The sequence below is a fragment of the Acomys minous genome (assembly GCF_964271855.1).
Source record: "Acomys minous genome assembly, chromosome: 15".
Taxonomy (NCBI): Eukaryota; Metazoa; Chordata; class Mammalia; order Rodentia; family Muridae; genus Acomys; species Acomys minous.
Genome location: NC_140497.1, coordinates 15763288 through 15781568, shown reverse-complemented (window position 1 = coordinate 15781568; position 18281 = coordinate 15763288). Strand labels below are relative to the sequence as shown.

At 39.1% G+C, this 18281-nt stretch overlaps 1 protein-coding gene across 3 annotated transcripts in view; it reads left to right on the top strand.

Moving 5' to 3' along the window:
• The window catches only part of LOC311585261 (disintegrin and metalloproteinase domain-containing protein 5-like), a 61892-nt gene that overhangs the window by 35224 nt on the left and 8387 nt on the right, over positions 1 to 18281 (top strand). For all 3 annotated transcript variants that reach the window (XM_084760298.1, XM_084760300.1, XM_084760299.1), the window contains exons 17-20: positions 2761 to 2847; positions 3516 to 3630; positions 7241 to 7400; positions 9141 to 9194. In XM_084760298.1, the coding sequence (XP_084616424.1) occupies positions 2761 to 2847; positions 3516 to 3630; positions 7241 to 7400; positions 9141 to 9194 (416 nt within the window). The remainder of the gene's footprint in view (positions 1 to 2760; positions 2848 to 3515; positions 3631 to 7240; positions 7401 to 9140; positions 9195 to 18281) is intronic.

Genomic DNA, 18281 nt, shown 5'->3' with positions numbered 1-18281 from the left:
CCCTCCTCCTTCTATAAGTTGTCTTGGTCATGCTAGTCTATCAGAGCAAGAGAAGAGTAACTAAGATAGTCCTTCCTGAACTGTTGTAAAGAGTGAAGCTACATACAACGATACAAGCATCTCAAGGCTGCAATTACCTGGAATTCTTGAAGAATATACCTGCAAGTGTTAAAACCTATAAGGAACTCCAAAAGTTAAATAGCAAAACTCCACCTTATCAAGCAATAAATGGGCTAATACAGTATACAGATCTCTCTCAGCGAGAGAGGATACATTTAGGCCTGTTGTGTCAAAATGCCAGGGTAGATTAGTAACCCTTGGGGGCCTCCTCTTTTCTGAGGAGGAGGAGAAGGGGGAATGGGGGAATGGGGCATGAGGGTATGACTGGAGGGAGAGGAGAGAGGGGGCTGGGATCAGGATGTAAAGTGATTAAATAAAAGATATTAAAATGGAGTAAACCTCTAAAACTTTAAGCCATCCCCAATGAAATGTTCTCCTTTATAAGAGTTGCTGTGGCCATGGTGTCTCTTCATAGCAACGGAAACCCTAACTCCGACACTTTATTATGCCAGAGTGGCATTTCACGTTTAAAGCTTAGTATCTGGCGAATTATCATTGCATTCCTGCTGGTAAGCCTTGTGTTAGTTACCTTTTTTTTTTTTAAATGCTGTGATAAACTATCTGACTGGAACAAATTAAAGAAGAGTTCATTTTCGGCTCCAAAGTCCATCATGTCAAGAAAGAGGCAAGGTGGCAGTGGGTCACATGGCACCTGTAGTCAGGAAGCAAAGAGGTGTGCATACTTAACTCCCTTTCTTCTCCTTCTATTCAGCCTACTGTCAGAGTAGGGCTTACCTTCTTCCTTCAACACAAATGCAGAAACCCCTTCAGGAATACAACCAGAGACTTGCCTCATCGGTGACTCTGGTGCAAAATGCACTCAGTCCAACTTCAAAAGTCTCTCTACTCGTTAAAATTCCAATTTTGTTTAAAAGTGAAAGTGCTGAGTCTCCTCTGAGACAGGTAGTCTCTTACCCATCACCCAAATAACATTAAAAAACAAAACAAAACAAACCCATACACTTCCAGTTTACAGTGGCATAAATATCCCATTTCAGAAATGAGTTATGGGGATTGGGAGTATAGTAGGGAAATTCTGAACCAAACAAAGACAAAAAGCTCAGCAAGTACCAAATCTTGCAGCTGCCCACTGAGCAGCTGGCATCCATGATGGAAACAAATGGCATCTGAAGGGTTTGGGTACCCCCGCTTCTCCAGCTCTGTATCTGTAGCACACGCAGCCACTCTCTCGGGCCAGTTCCAGTCTGTGCCTGCATCCATATGTGCCATCTGGATGTCTCCTCTATATTAGGGTCTAATTGCAACTTAACCTTGACCATTAAAGCTTCTTGCAGTGACCTCTCCATGGTTCCCATAGTAAATCGGCTCACACCTCACATTGCCTAGCATTTCCTGCTCTCTGTGGCTATAGAACAGGTCTCTGATGCCCCTCAGTCTTGCACTCAGAACAGCCATAAAAATCGTGCTATGTGGATGATGCTGTTAAGTTTTGCTGGCAGCTTGAGATGTAGGCTGACCTTCTTGGACCACAGATACACTGGCTTAGGGAAATACTGGCCTGAGGTGTTTTTGAGAAGAAAACCCTCTCGCTTACATTCTATGCTTAGGTTTTCTTGTTTTCAAATAAAGTTGAATTTTCACAAGATCAGAATTTTGAAGGGTGGGTCTCTCCCTCAGGAAACCTTTTCTGTTATGCCAGTTTTGAACAGATGTCAGCTTTATGATGCTAATCTTTAAGGATTGAACTTGCTTCCCAGTACTGGGTTTGTCTGCAACATCAAACCCACACCTTCCCTAAAAAACAGGACATTTTCCAATTATGCTTGCTCCTCTCTCTAACTTTAACCAGGGTGCAGTTAACAGTAACCATAGCACAGCCTGAATGGTCTTGTCTTTCTATGTCACCTACCAAACAAATTAGTTTGTTACTATAGAATTTAACTTCATTTGAGTTGTCAAAAGTGGACAGAATGCTTCCAGAATCTCTGTAAGACTATCATAGGAGCCTGTAGCCAAGTTCCTAGCAATAGTCCCTGCCGTCTTTTAAAACCCAAGGAGCCAGGTCCCCGCTGCCCACATTCCTCTCAGCATGCTGAGCTTCAAAATTCCAACCAGAATGACCTTTTCAGCTTTCACTATAACATCCTAGGGATTTTCTAGATCCCAGCCCTCAGTTCCCAGATCTTCCATGGCCCTTTTGCAAGTCACTTTTAAAGGCCTATATATATATATATATATATATATAAACTTTATACCAGCAGTGACTCCACTTCTGATACCAATTTTATGTGCTAGTTACCTTTGATAATAGATAATTACAAAGATGACATATCTGTAGCAATCTCACTCATTTCAGGACACAGACAGCCTCCTTTACACTTGTGGTCGAAGTGGTTATCACCTCCTACCAGCCCTTTATCTCTTCCAAGAGGATTTCTTATGATAGATGATTTGAAAATAAGACTCGAATGCCTTTGCACGATTTAGTCTCCAAGGCACAAAGCTCACTGCAGTGTATAATAACAATTACCATTTTCTTTGGCTGTATTCTCATAGACTTGAATTCCAACTGTAGGTAATATGAATTCTGGTTCTTCTAAAAGTGTCTTGTGTTTGGTTATGCTTTCAGTCTCATGGTCTGACTGCCTTTATTTTTATCTTTATATTGCTTTGCTTTAGTACTGTTTGCAAACAAAGTGCAGAGAAATTAAGTATTTAACAGGCTCTGAGAGATGCAATGCTACTAGAGATTGCAATCAACATGGGGTAAGTATTTATTTCAGCAATATGGCTTTATCAATTCAATAAGCAAGACATTACAACTGACTTGAATTTTTGCCACTTTTATTGCGTATGGTATAATGTATCATATTATATACTTAGAATTATATTTTATTATATCATATGTTATCTAATATATCTACTTAAAATATATAATACCACATGTTATAAATATGAGTATAGCATATTTATTATATTCATTATAATTTGTAACTCTGGCCACACTAGCCACAAAAGATAGTTTTGAACTTGTAAAATGTTTGGTGAATATGTGGAGTGGAGAATGTACACGGAGTGTATTCCCATGTGACCATAGAGGTGGGCAACCTCTGCTTATAGAAGCAAGGCAAGAGATAGTAAAAAATGATGTGAGAAAGCCATTGCTAGCTTTGCTCAAGTCTGGGATGCCCTGTGAAGCCAGCAAGTATTAAGTGATAATTAGTTGGATGCTACTGGTAGTTGTGATACTTGGGTGTGGTTGTGGGGAAGTTGAAAAATTAGAAAAAAAAAGCCAATGTGGCCACAGAAGCTTAACTATACTCTCTAAAGTAGGGATGGTTATAAGAGGAAATTTGGTGAATTTATCTATTTAAGCTGAATTTCCTAGAATGCAGTGCTATGTGGTACTGAATTATTCTTTTTAATTTTTCTAGATTTGCAACAATTTTGAACATTGCCACTGTGAAAAAGGATATAACCCTCCTTTCTGTGAAAAAATGAAAGACCAGTTTGGAAGCATAGATGATGGACACCAATATTATGTTTCAGGTTAGCATTCCTAAGACCTTATTGAATAAATGTAACAGTAAGAGGAGAAATTAAAGGTCCGAGTCTTTTTTTTTTTTTTTTTTTTTTTTACATAGGAACTAATGTAGCAAATAGGGCTTTTCATAAGATTAAAAGAAAATGGGCCATACAGTTTCTTAGATTCTTTCTTTTTTCCTTATCAGTACTGAGATTGCATACTAAGGTAAAAGCATGCCCAGTGTCAGCAATTTTAATGTAGGAATTCATTTCATATGCTTTGAATAGCTGACCTCAGCTGCTGGCATTGCATTGTCTCCGGAAGTCCTGCTTCAGGACAGCATCAGTTGTTCTGCTATTTTTTTTTTGTTTTGCTTTGTTTTGCAATCTTCCAAGCTGCCTTTTCTTCCAATTGACTTAAAAATTGGGTGTCTTTTCTCCTGCTGTAAAGGTACTCTGTGGAGATTTCCTATTTGATGTCTGCCTTCTACTATGCCCAAATAGTATCTTAAGATGAAACAAGCATGGACGAGGCTGGGAAAACTAAGGGTTCCTTAGCTGGAAGTAGCGTTCAGCTCACTTAAAATAACTGGGCACTTATGGAAGTCTTTTACCTCCTCCTTTTGGGGACCTCCCATGGACTCATGGGTGTCTTGGATGAACTTCTCTATGGATATTATAAGATTACCAGCTTTTAAAAGAGGATGTACAACTATGTCAAATGACATGCCAGGCTAAAATAAAAATGTAATAATTTGAGATACGATATATAACAGTAGCTACACACACACACACACACACACACACACACACACACACACACACAGATCTTTATTTCACAATATATGTGAAAGTAGATGTATTTGAACTTTATATTATTTTATACTAATTGCTTTTGAATCAAATAAATGTAATAATTTAATCTAAATAATAGAACGAGTTAATAGTATGCATTGTGTTATAGATTGGGTACCATACAGTTGTCTATTTTCTGCATCTTGACAAATTGTGGCTTTCTGTAATAGTCTCCAACCTCCAAAAAGAAGCTTCTTTGATGAGTGTGCAGTGAGAGCTTTATTTATCTTTGGGAATGATGAAGTAGTAAGGACACAGCTAGAGATTAAACTGGTTTTGGAAAGTGGTAATTGTAGCTTGAACTCTAGGTTTCAGAGCCTCACCAGCCGTGGGTAGTTGGGTAGGCTTACAGTCCCATAGGTGATTTTTTCTTCTATGAAACAGGCCTTGTGTTTAGTTAGACAGGGGCTGATTACTTCCCAGACATTAATGCCACTGTTGTACCTTTAGAGATATTTTGTTATTTTGGTCATTGTTGTGGTTCATAGGGTAGAACCACTGCTTGCTTTTTCTTTCTCTTGGGAGTTTGCAAAGTTCCTTTGGTACCATAACAGCTAGTCCTCACAGAAGAGACTTCTGGATAAAATCCAATGCTATTCTTCCGAGCTCTATGCTATATCTGAAGAGTCTGGTGTCTTTAGCAATAGTGACTTACCCTCAAATTCTGGGGACCTACCACATTAAGCAGCTATACTATTCCTTAGTGTAGGCCTGAAGGATTCAACATTTTCCTCCACCAATGCTCAACTTTGCCCGTTGCTGCTATGCTCACAGTATATAGGAAATGGAAACAGCCTAAATGTCTTTCGGCTGTTGAATGTATAATGACAATGCAGTGCATGCACACGATAGACTACTGTTCAAAAGGAAAATGAAATCACGAAGTTTTCAGGTAAATGGATGGGACCAGAGCACATCACGTGAAGTGAGATGACCAAGGCTCAGAAGGACAAACACTGCGTGTCCTGTTGTATTTGCAGTCTTTAGCTCTAATCTTTGGGGGTGTGTATATAACCTGGAAAAACCACAGGTACCAGAAAAAAATGAAAGGGATCACGTGGGCAGGGAGATCTAGAAAGGAGAAAAGCAGGGCACAGCTTCTAAGAAGGAGCAGATAGGGATAACAGGGCGTGGCTTTTAACCAGGCACATGACTATTAAAAACCCAGAGTGGCAAGAGACATTTAAAGAGAAGTGCAAGGAGCAGGGGAGCTTCCTGGAGATGGTCCACCATCTTGCATTGCTGCAATGGGTGTACTTTGGAGAGGCGTGGCCACCAGGGGGCGTTGTCTCTGGATTGCCTCCTTCTGCTGCTGTGCCTTCCCATGCTTGTCATCTCTGTAATCCTCATATATCTGGCATGGTGTGACTAGGCTGTGGGGCGACCCTCACAGCCTGTAGTAGTCTGGGGTATTAGCCCACTCTGTTGGGCAAATTTCCTGCAGATCAATATGAAGACGTACTTTCATGAAATAATGCTGTTCAGACGAATTGATGATTCTGTGATTCCTGATAATGATTTTATAGAATTTATACAACTCCTGATTCAATTCAAGTAATGTAAAGCCCTCTTGCAGAGTAGCAAAAGCTGCATAGAAAGTTTTGTGAGCCTTCTTGTGTCACAAGCATATAAATTGGAAGAAAAACAGGCTTGGGACAGATTTATGATTGAGACAAAAAACATTCATTCAAGGTTAGACCTAGAGGTGAGATCAGGGGTCTCAGTGGGCACCATGATAAGAAAAGCCACAAATAACTATACAAGACTTCAAAATAAGACATAGAATAGACCTGCTGTTTCTTGGTTAAAACCTCATCGCCCTATGACATAAAAATAGCTATTGCTTTGTCTTTGTGATAATTGCTTTTATGGCTATGAGGTAATTTTTCTTCTGATGTACAGAGCTTTGCTTTAGAGGATATGTAAGCCTAGGACAAAAATAAGCAGTTGCTGGAGCCTGCTTTGCTTCATCTACGAAATATGTGTGTACAAATGTGTGAGTCTTCCCCCTGGTCTCTTCTTCATTGGCCCCAGACACTCACAGAGAAGTCGGCTGAGTGATTAATTGCTGACTCTACGCACACCTTCCTGGTCTCCCCTGACCTGTCGAAAGTGGCCTTCGACACCAGAGGGCCAGTTGCACGAGCCTGCCATTTTAAATGATGGTGTATTATTTAGATGTACTTTTTGGGCCATAAGAGGCACTTTTCCCCCATCAACAGTGTGTGTGGGGGGGGGGGAGGAAGGAGAATTGGGTGTGTTTTATGGTCCAATTGCTGTTTTTCTGGTCTAAAAACTAGATGCATCTTATGTTCTGAAAAATATGGTAAGCCTTGATCAGAAATACATTTCAAGTTAGTACCTAAGTCCTGTTTTTAAGTATACCCTAAATAACTTAATCAGGCCCTTATAAGAAATTATCATGCACTGAAATAATAGGATGTATGTGCGTGTGCATGCATGTGCACACACACACACACACACATACACACACACACACACGTAATTAATAAAAAAGAGGAAATGATTTGAAAGAAAACAAGGATGACATGAGAGAGGTTGAAGGGAGGAAAGAGAAAAGGAAATGGGGTAACTATAATCTCAAAAGGGAAACATTGATTTAAAAAAGAGCTAACACCTCAATTTATGCTTCATACCATAGTATATGTGATGAGATGGTTGATGTCAGGGCATAATCCTGGTGATGATGTCTTTTCTGCCTTTCCATTTGTTTAGTAAAATATCAGACATAATTTAAAACTGGTGTTTTCCATTCTAGGTAAAAGCTATGTACATCCAAGTTCTGGTATTCTTCCAAAACACCAGCTTCAGCTCATTTTCTATATATCTCTACCCGTAGTTTTCATTATTACAGCTATATTTATAAATCAAAAGAAGCTGAGACAGCTATGTGACAGAGAAGGAAGTGAAAGCAACAGGTATATGTTAGATATGCACATATATTTATTATTGTTATATCAATGGGTTAAGACAAAAAATTTTTTTCATTAAAAATAAGATTATAGGTAAGGCCATACAAAGAGAGGCACAGATATACACTGCAAACTGGATCGATTTCTATGTGCATTTCCATCCCCAAAATCACTCAGGTTATCACCAGCATCCCTGAAGAAGACAATGCTGCTGTAAGCGCCTTGGAAGGAAATTTAGCCTCTTAGTTTACTGGCCCTGTCAATTAGCCATGTTATCACATACGTGGGCTGACATCATGAAAAATTGTAATATAAAAAAATTTAAAACCCTAAATTTATTGTCTAAAACTTCTATGTTACCTATTTCACACAGTAACTGAGTGAACTGTTAATAGTGTCGGACTGAGAGACAGGAGACAGCACGAATGACGCTTAACTTCAGAAGACTTCATTTTAAGTCTCAAGTTTTGCAAGCAAAACTATGATATCTTGATCAAATGATGTGACCTCTGTATACTTGTAGTGATTTCCGGTAGCTCTATAAGCATGAAATGAAGAAGGATTTCCAATGTACTCAAAGTGTTTAGGAACATATATTTAGTACGTAAAATAGCCCTACTATCTGGAACCAGTTACAGAGATAGTTCACTTTATGTTGCACCCCTGTATGTACCTCATAGTATTTAGCCATAGTATTTTCCTCTGGTTTTACCTTTTTAGAATTGATAGGAAGACCCAACAGAAGTATTGTCCATGATAAAGAAAAAAAAATACCAGGTTTCCCCCCCAGAACTATAAATGTATCCAATAAACAGAGTAAAATTTTTTACTAACTAGTACCTAGAAATAGAAATGTTCACCATTGAGCTGGGCAGATGATTCAATGAGGAAAATGTTTGCCATGCAACCATGCAAACCTGTGTTTGTGTGCTCCGCCCCCACTCGAAACTCTGAGTGTGGTGGCTTGTCCTTGTAAAACTAATACCTGGGAGGCAGAGGCAGGAGGAGGATCCCAGGAGTGCTCCCCAGGCAGTCCATCTGAATTAATGAGATCCAGAGTCAGAGAGGGGCTCTGTGTTCCCCGACACCCCAACAGCTGTAGAGTGATTTAAAAAGACATCACCACACACAAGTACACATACACGAACAGGCACACAAACATATATTTTCTTTCTTTTACAAACATTCAAGAAATGCTTGCCGTTTGTTGTCATTTGTTGTGAATTATCATTTGTGAGTTGGTTGAAACACACATTTACCCACATAAGCATTGCTAGCCTCTACATTAAAAGTGATTTAACATAAAATTTTAAATCACAGATATTGCTTAGATAGACACATAAAAAATTCTCAAACTTGTTAAATATGTATTATATGATTATTAGAGGTTATTTAAAATCCAAACTTATTTTGGCAGATTCACAGAAACATTAAAACTTTATGTATTTATGGGGCAGTATGTTTTGATTAGCTTGATTTTTTTGCACACTGCTAATGAGTTTGCCTTAATTAAACTTAATGACTCAGGGAATGTCATAGATAGGTCTCCCTCTATAGATATAGGTCAATAGTATAAGTGAAAATATCAGTAAACGGACTGTTCCAATGCATAAATGGCACCTGTTTACACTGGAAAATTACATTTCATGTATGTGAATCATGCTGTTTTCTTGGACAATAGTCTTCGTATTTCATGTTTGAGATTTTGTTTTCTCCAGTTTAAAATGAAGTTTATCACTTTTATAGATCTACATTGGAAGAGAGTGGGACTAACACCAAGTTGACCCCCACTGAAAGAAGGTAAGCGTGGGATGATGCAATTAGCCACTTGTGGTGACTGGGTTTTAGGACGGCTGAAAATGGCTAGTATACTGCCCACACGCATTTCTTTCTGGGGATCTCTGTGGCTGCCATCATAGATTGTTTCATAATAGTATGCAATGAAACATGGTTGCCTGCAGTCCTGGCCTTTCCCACTGATCTGTCCAGGATAATGATGGTTGGGCTTCCATGCTAGCACACGTGAGACTATCAACTGTGGGTTGAGGAAAGAAGAATCTATATCCTGAAAACATGTTACCGTCATATAAAAAGATGTCTGGCAAGGATGCCTTATACATGCATAGTCATGAGATTATCTCAAATAAACGAGTGTAGGAGCATCCTTGGGGTTGCTGTCAGTTTTGTTCTTTACTCCATCTAGGAAAATAGAGTTAGATGTCAGAGAAGGAAAAACAAACCAATCGTAAGAATTAGGCAACTAGATTAGTTATAAGAGTTTCCCTTACAAAACAGCAGGTAGAATATAGGAAGAAAGAGTACTTAATGAAGAACCTGTGGTTATTTTCAGTTCCCCATCACTGTAGCATGAGGCTCTAGAGTATGCTGGTATATTCAGCAAAATCTTGAGATGAGTTACTAAGCTGAGAGAAAATTAAGAGATACACTGTTATGTACTAGCAGTTGCCATTGTCATCCTATTGTTAAAAGTTTATTTGACAATTTACAAAAACCTGGCAGATTTTTATTTGAATTACAAGGAGATATATGTTGTGTGATAACTTTTTTGGGGGCGGGGGAGGATGAATACATGTGGGCTTGCCCCACATAAGGAACCAATGACAGACCAAGGTAATGATACTATTCAAGCCTGGTTTGATAAAATGGTGAACTTACTGCAGTGACTTACAGGAATATGAACGAAACGTTTAGTCACAGGACTTAAAGGCAGCTAGCTAGTTGTATCACTAAAAGCTGACTCCAACATGGGTGATGACTAGTGAAACCTGGAACCCTGGCTCTTTCTTCACACATGATGTGCGGGCAGCTCCTCAGCAGTCCTTACTGTTCCTAGAACCTTGGGGAGGGAGGAGTCTTGTATCAGGTAAGTTTTAGGGACTTTGAGACTTGTAAGTTGTTTTACTTCCTGAATCTTAAGTCTTAATCTTTACAACTTCCTGAGTCATAAAAAAAAAGAACCTTCCTTCTAGGAAGAATGTTTAATTTGGAAGTAATTACTACATAAAATATGTGTATTTATTGAAAACCCTAACAACAAAGAAAAAGATGGGTTAATTGTACTCAAAGACACTGGATGGAAAGAAGAGTAGAAACAAATCTGTACAAGAAAAATAACTGAAGGAGTAAACAAAGACAAAAGATGATTCTTTGAAAAGCACATAAAATGTATACAAATGAGACTATAACTTAAAAAGAGAACTGATATGAATTATTAATGTAAAATGGCATTATTTTTATTTTCTGGGCATTAGAAGAATTTAAAGCTAGTAAACTAAAGTAATTAGATAAAAAAAATATGTCCTTCCCCAAACACGCCTATCTCTAGCCTCACAGGATGCAATATGAAAACAACCAGCCAGTTATCCTCTATCTACTGAAGACCTGAGGGCTGCAATTCTAACTCTCTCTCTGTCGTCTATGGTGGCGCATACCTTCCAATTCCAGCCCGTGGGATGATGAAGCAGTGGGGCCACCACGACTCTCACTTGCAGGGATTGCAGGTGTAAGCAATCACTTTTTGGCTTTATTGAAAAATTTGCATCAATTTTTTATTAGGGATATTGGCTCATATACTTTACTTTTCGGTGGTACTTTTGTCTAACTTAGGCATCATGACGATTATTTCTGCTGCTAATTTGACACAGTCTAGAATCACCTAGAGGGAGGCACAAAGAAAGGATCAGCTTGGTCCTTGCTCACACCTGGGGAGGATTATTTTGATTGTGTTAACTGAGGTTGGAGGACTCCCTCACTACACGGGGAGGGAGGGGACCATTTCCTGTCCACTAAAAGTGGAGAAAGAGCACTGAGAACAGGGAGCACCCACCCACACTCTCTCTGCTCTTGGCTCTAGGTGTCACTAGCTGCTTCCAAATTTAATATGTCTTAATTGTAATTGGTTTTTCACTAGTTGTTTTAGAGCCCGTATCTTTTCCTGAGTTAGGGGCCACTGATTCACCCAAACAGGCTCATCATTGATCCTTGAAATTTTATCTGTATATAATTTATCAGTAATCCCTATAAAAATGTTGATCATTTCATTTTTTTTATCAGTTGTTAATATTACTTTCACTTTCCCCCAAGATATCTCTTTCTCATAAGGAGAATGGTAAAGAGGAAGTAATGTAAGGTTGAAAAGTACCCACTTTGTCTTCACATACCCAATTTAAAAATCTTGAACTTTGAGCTACGTTGGAAGCTAGCCCCAATCCCACCACAGTAGAGGTGGTATGTATTATAGGCCATGTCCCAGGCCAGTCCTTTCCTGCTATATAAGACTTGTCTGTGCCTGCATCCAGTAATCCTTGAATTTTTTTTTAAACTTTTATAGTTTTTAAGGGTTTTTGTCTAGTAATCTCTTGAGTTCAGGCTGCCACTTCTATGGAGCCAAACCTCTTCTCCCCTCTAGTCTGTTTTAATATTGGATTGGGAAGCTGTATATAAGGGAGCAGTAATACCCGAGCTACCCATTGATTCCTATGTAACTGTGTCTTTTTTTTAATGGTTTAATCATAATTTTTATTTTTCTCTGGAAATCTGAATCAATTATTCCAGGAAGTATTTTAAAGTTTGTTTTTTTTAAAAAAAAATAATTCGAACTTCTCCCTATTATAACACCAAAGGTGCCAGATGGTAGTGGCCCTTTGAATCTTGTAATTACTAATTGCACTCCTTCATAAAGAGAAAGTAAATAATCTTCATCTATTGTAAGATCTAACTCTGTACTTCCTGAGGTTGTTTTTGGCAAGTTTAAGATGTTAAACTCAGGAACCAGAGGATTCAGTGTACTTTTACCTATCTCCTGTTTTTGTCCTTTTTTAAAAAATTTTGGGGTGGAGGATTTGCCCCTCATTCTATTTTTTTGTCTTTTCATCTTTCAGAGGGGTTCCACCCTTATGAAATTTTGATTTACATTCATTCCTTCAATGCTTTCCCTTCCTACCCTGAAGACACAGTCCTGGAGGCTGGCTTTTCTTATTTTCATTTTTTGAAGGTTTTTTTTTTTTTTTTTTTTTTTAACAGTCACAGCTCATATGTCCTTGTTGACCATAAGAAAAGCATGACACTTTTTGGCTTCTTTCTCCTTTTAAGTTCTGAACATAGGTGTGAAAATATTGTCGTTGTATCCCTGTAGCATAGGCCATTCCCTGGACCACTGTTGGTAAGACATCCATACATGTTTTGATGTAATCTTGTACAGTCCCTGTTTTTTTTGATTGGTCTAATTAGTTCCTGGCAGAGAATATTGGCATTTTCTCATGCAAGCTGTTTTAATAACATGTTCGAGCCCTCAGAGGGAGGGAGAATCTTGCCTAATGCTTTTTCCAATCTAGTAATAAAGTCTTCAGAAGGTTCATCCTGTTTTTGTTTATTTTTTGTTAGCACAGTTGTCTTACTATCTATAGGAGGGAGCCTCCTCCAACAGCTACAGCGATCTTGGAAAGTTCTTTTAGTACCCTCCCTTTTAAAGCCAACCTGTTCCTGGGGGGGGGGTAAGCATAATCTTTTCTACCTAAGAGCATTGACATAGTGGGTTTATCTATCCTTTTTTTTTTTTGAAGGATAAATTTTGAATCACTTCCCTTGCTCTCCCTCCATATTCAGTCCTCCATATTATAAATTGTCCTGGGTTAAGAGTAGACTTTGCAGTCTGATGTCCATCATAAGGAGTTAGCCACATGTTAGCCAGCGTTTCTACAATCTATAAAGTCTCCATGCTCTTAACAGAATACTGAGGTTCTTTAAGAGTTTTCAAAGGAAGGGGTTCCCATTTGGGTGCCTCTCCTTTGAAATGGTTACTGGAAAACAAAGTTACAAGTCTCCTCTTTGTCTGGCTTCTTTTACAGCCCCTAAAAATTCCATCTTCGCTGGCATCTTCCTTTCAAACTTAGTTGAATTTGTTTTAAAAGTGGAAGGGGCCATAGCTGAGGCACAGATATCATCCATTTCTGTCCTAAAAGGAGTTTTATCATGAAAATGATTCCTTTATTAAGATCATATTCTAGTTGTTCCCATCATCCAACCAATCGGCCCCTGATTGTGTCTTGAGGAGATGAGTAGTAGATGAGGAAGCGTTATAGGACTCAGTTTCCACCCTCAGAGGAACTACCCCATCCTCTGAGGGTGCTGTTTCTGTAAAAAAAAAAATCCATCTCTGCCTTTTCTGAGAGGAGGTCTCTAATATGTACCCACAATGAAAATGCCTCAACTGGGACCTGTTTAGGGCCATCATATTCATAAAGTCTCCTCATCCCTTGTCCTACCTTTTTCCAATTTTCTAAAGCCAGGCTTCCTTCCTCTGAGAACTAGGGACTGACACTTAGTACAAAGTTATAAAATTCTGTCAAACTCTTCTTTGAGGTTTTGACACCTCTACTTTCTAGCATCTGACTCAATACTGCCAGGAGCAAACCTCTGTTCTTGGACTGTGAATGTCCGTGATTCTTACCTTCTTGCTGTTTTAACTCGATAGCTCTCTGTCGAGGAGTCTGCAGTGCAGTGCTCTGGCGAAGTCCTATCTTTACCTGAAAAAAATATTTTTTAGGAAGCTGTCCTGCTTCAGGCCCCATGTTGGGTGCCAGCTGCCACGGACTACCCAGCCGGGTGTGGGTGTCCCTGGGACGAGGGCCCTGAAGTAGGGGGGTAAAGGTTAGGTGATGACAAACAGAAAGCAAAAACAGAGGCTGTTTGAATTCTGAGTGTATGTTACAGCTCTCAAACAAGGATTTTTATGCAGAATGAAACAAGCATCACAACTCTTAAAAGATGTGTCTAGTGATGCATTGTGGGTAAAACACAGAAGATGTGTGTAGTGAAGCAATCATAGGTAGAACAAGGAACATCATTACTACTTGACAAAGAAAGTACAAAATCATCCAAGGCAAATGACATTAATTCCAAGGACAGGTTAAAAATTCTTATGGTGAGTAATATGTAACCTATATTACTGTGAATCTTCAAAGTATGATTTTAAACTATTTTAAGTCTTTTTAAGGTTCCTATAACCATATACCAAAGCCGCTTCTGATTACACACTTGTAGCCATATGAAATTTTATTGTTGTTCTCAACAATAACTCAACAACTTTCAATCATAACTTTATTTTGTAAATGATTTGTAAAGTAAAGTGCTGGTTCTCACAGAAATAAGGTCATGGCTAATGGCTCTATCTCAAGGGATGGTCTCTTATCTAAGTCTCTCATTGAAAATCTCAGCCTAGCCTATCAGGAACATCTTGTAAAAAAAAATAAAAAAAGGAACAGAATTAATGATTCGCCATGAGAATTACAGCTCAGTATTTTTTCTCTGGCTAAGAGTTATACAACCAATTCCAGGAAACCTCCTTCCTTTGAAGTTAATGCCTCAGTCTGTGAAACGTGTCACACAGGATCTACTGGAAGTGGTGTGGCAGTTGGCTTTATTCCCTGAGTGCCTAGAGTTGAGGCAGTCCTCACCAATGTCTGTATCTTGAATTTGTTTCTCTACTCGAGCAAGGTGAGAGATAAGCAGCTGACTTAATAGTGCTTGACACAGATATCCAGGTCGGCCAGCACTATTCATTGAAGGTGCTACCTTTTCTCCTTTTTATATTTTTTGGGAATTTCATGTATGCATATAATGTGCTTTGTAAAATTTACCCTGCCTCTAATTCATTTCCTATTTACCCACCACTTTCCCTCTCAACGTCATATGCTCTTTTTTAAAACCCAAAGGTTCTACTTATATGTAGACTAGGTATAGCACCATTTACTAAGGCATGAGTACAGTAACCTCTCAGGAACTGCATTCCTAAAGAAAACTTGGTTCTCCCTCATCTTCAGCGAAGGGTTAGACTTCACAAGCTCCTATATCAACCATGCTAGATTTTAACTATTTGGTCTTATGTAGGCCTTGTGTGTGCAACCACAGCCTCTGTAGGCTAATGTTTGCACCATGTCATCATGCTGGATAAATATTGTTTTTTAGCTCAGCACCTCATTATTAAAATATTTCTGTGTCTTCTTCCTCAATTGCCCTTGAGCCTTGGGAAGAGGGGTTGCACTATTAATGTCCTGTTTAGAACTGATCACCTCCCTGGTCTTTTGTTTTCTGAGTGATTAGTTGTGGGCCTCTGTATTAATCACCATTTACTGCAAAAAAGAAGGTTCTCTAATAATGGTTGAGATGCACTAATGTATGGATATAACAATAAGAGCTAAGGGGGGGGAGTTTATTACCATGTCGATTAGCAGAATGATAGCATTTGGTTCTCCTTGAAGGTCTATGAATTAACCATTCACTATTATTTTGGTCAGTTAAAGGCATCAGACTTTAAATCCAATAAGAAAGTAGTTGGTTACTCCAATAACATCCATGCCACTATTACACCAGTGGGCACATCTTTCCAGGCCAGTTGTTATTGTCGATCTTAGGGATCATAGCTGGGTAAGATTGTTGAATGCGTTTGTTCCCTGACAATGTAAATAGAACCTTCCAGCTCTATGAACACTAGTCAATAGGGATGAAGATTCTAGGTCAGTACCAGTTTGATTTCTCCATGTCTTATGACTTGTGTATGTAGTGTCTTCAGCAACTGGTACAGCTATATCTAATGAGAACAGTGAAAGTCACAAAACTAGCACAGCTATTTGACAAAGATCGAGCAAAACTGAGACAAGTGATGCATTCACTGTAGTGCGGTCTCCCACTTCTTGATCTTGATGTCTATGTGTCACATGATTGGGGGGATATTGGATTGATGGAAAATTTCTTATGAATCATTTATGCCCTCTTCCAGGAGCACTGCTTCTAAGTTTCCCCAGGACTGTCCTGACCACAATACCCCTCCCACTTTTAGGGAGACACCTTATCTTGCCCTACTTGAATGTCTTTTTTGCACTCTGGAGGTTGTGACTCAAGTAAAGATGCCAGAGACAACCTTATGAGGCTTTGACTCCAAGATACTCTTAACACGTCTGTCCCTACACTTACTCAGGAACAGATACTCAGAACAAAGTAAACTTAAAATGGTAAACATGATTCGAGAAGTTGGCAGCAGATTAAATTAAAAGCCTCTTCCTATTATTGATGGACAAAGAATGGCGTGGATAAATGATAAAAGAATGAAGCAGTAAGACCTCTCTTTTCAGCTGTGTGCAGTGATGCAAGCCAGTACTTGGGGAGGCAAAGGCAGGCAGATCTCTGTGAGTTCAAGGCCAGCCTTGCCTACAAAGCGAGTCTAGGACAGCCATGGCTACACAGAGAAACCCTGTCTTCAAAAAAAAGAAAAACAAACAAACAAACAAACAAACAAACAAACAAAAGAAAACCCCGAAGGCCTCTCTTGTCTTAGAAAAAGTTAACTCATATAGGGCCACTGTGGTGTTGTGTGACCAAGGAACAAAAATTACCAAGATAAAACATATAAATAAATTCTACAAATAAATAAAATATAAGCATTGTATTATGACAGAAATTGAATAATACTGCAGCATCCTTAGTCTGAAGACTTTTCTTAGTCCTAATGGCAATAACTCACTATTCAAAGTTGATAATACACTGCTTTGGTACATGCCAATCTGCCCAGGCTGGCTTGGAGATTTTTCTTTCTGTTTAGTGCTTTTGAAACCACAGAGTTGCAGGCTGTCGTGCTTTGGCAGAATATGCCCTTGAAACTTCAATGTTATAAAAAGTTGGGTTGTGGGGTTGATAAAGGGAAAATGATTGTAAAAGATAATCTATTCTGCCATGGTTTATTAACGATGCCTAAACTTATGACCACGAAGAAGTTAAAACATATGTCTGGAGAAAAAATGATATGATCTATGTTTTGGAACAACACACATCTATCCCTGCCAACTGGGATCTGTATAAATAAAGAAGTGCTGGGACTGCCAGTCAGTCAGGATGTGAAACTCCTCTGGGCCCCAGTGCCTGACTCATTCCTCCCTTACTGTTCTTGTATCCACCCTGCTTTGGGCCTTGTCCTCTCCCGGGGCTAGACCCTGGCCAGCAACAGAAGTCTTACCATCAAGTTCTGGAGAGTAACCCAGAGCAATGGCACCAGCCTGTAATGTTTGGGGAGTATCTATGGGACTCCACCATCCAACATCTCAAAAAGAGGTAACCCATCCATGATGGTGGGCTCTTGTTGATAGCTTTTGGTGTCTGGGAGAGGCACTGTCACACCCGTTATAGGGTAACTCCATTTAAAATCAGTGTGTGTGTGTGTGTGTGTGTGTGTGTGTGTGTGTGTATGTGTGTGTGTGTGTAAGCTTCTACAGTAGTAAGTTTCTATATGACTTATATAGAGTTGTTTGTTATCCCTCCCCACTTGCTTCCTCTATACTCCTCTCTTTCATTTGCCACCCTACATGACTCTTCCTGTTCCATTATTTCTTTTTTCTTTTTATACCACCTACATTCTGCCCTCCTTCCCCGAATCCTCAGCCTTTTACTACCTTATTTATTTCCATCAGGATTCCAAGTTAAATGAAAGCACCACTACAGACACAATGCACCTCCCGTCAAAAATCCAATGAAACTTTTCGCAGAAAATGAGAAACAGTCATAGATTTTTATATGGAAACACAAAGGACCAAGAATCGTCAAAACAATCATAAACACAAAAGACCAAGAAAAGTCAAAACAATCCAAAATAGTAAAAACACTTCCGGGGGAGGGTATCACCACCCTTTATCTCAGATCATATTACAGAGCTATTGTAATAAGGACAGCATGGTACTGTCATAAAAACAGGCGCATTCACCAATGGAATAGAGCTGAATACCCGCACACAAGCCATATTCCTTCAGCCACCTAATTTCTGACAGTGGGGCCAAAAATACATGTTGGAAGAAAGGCAACAACTTCAACAAACGATTCTCA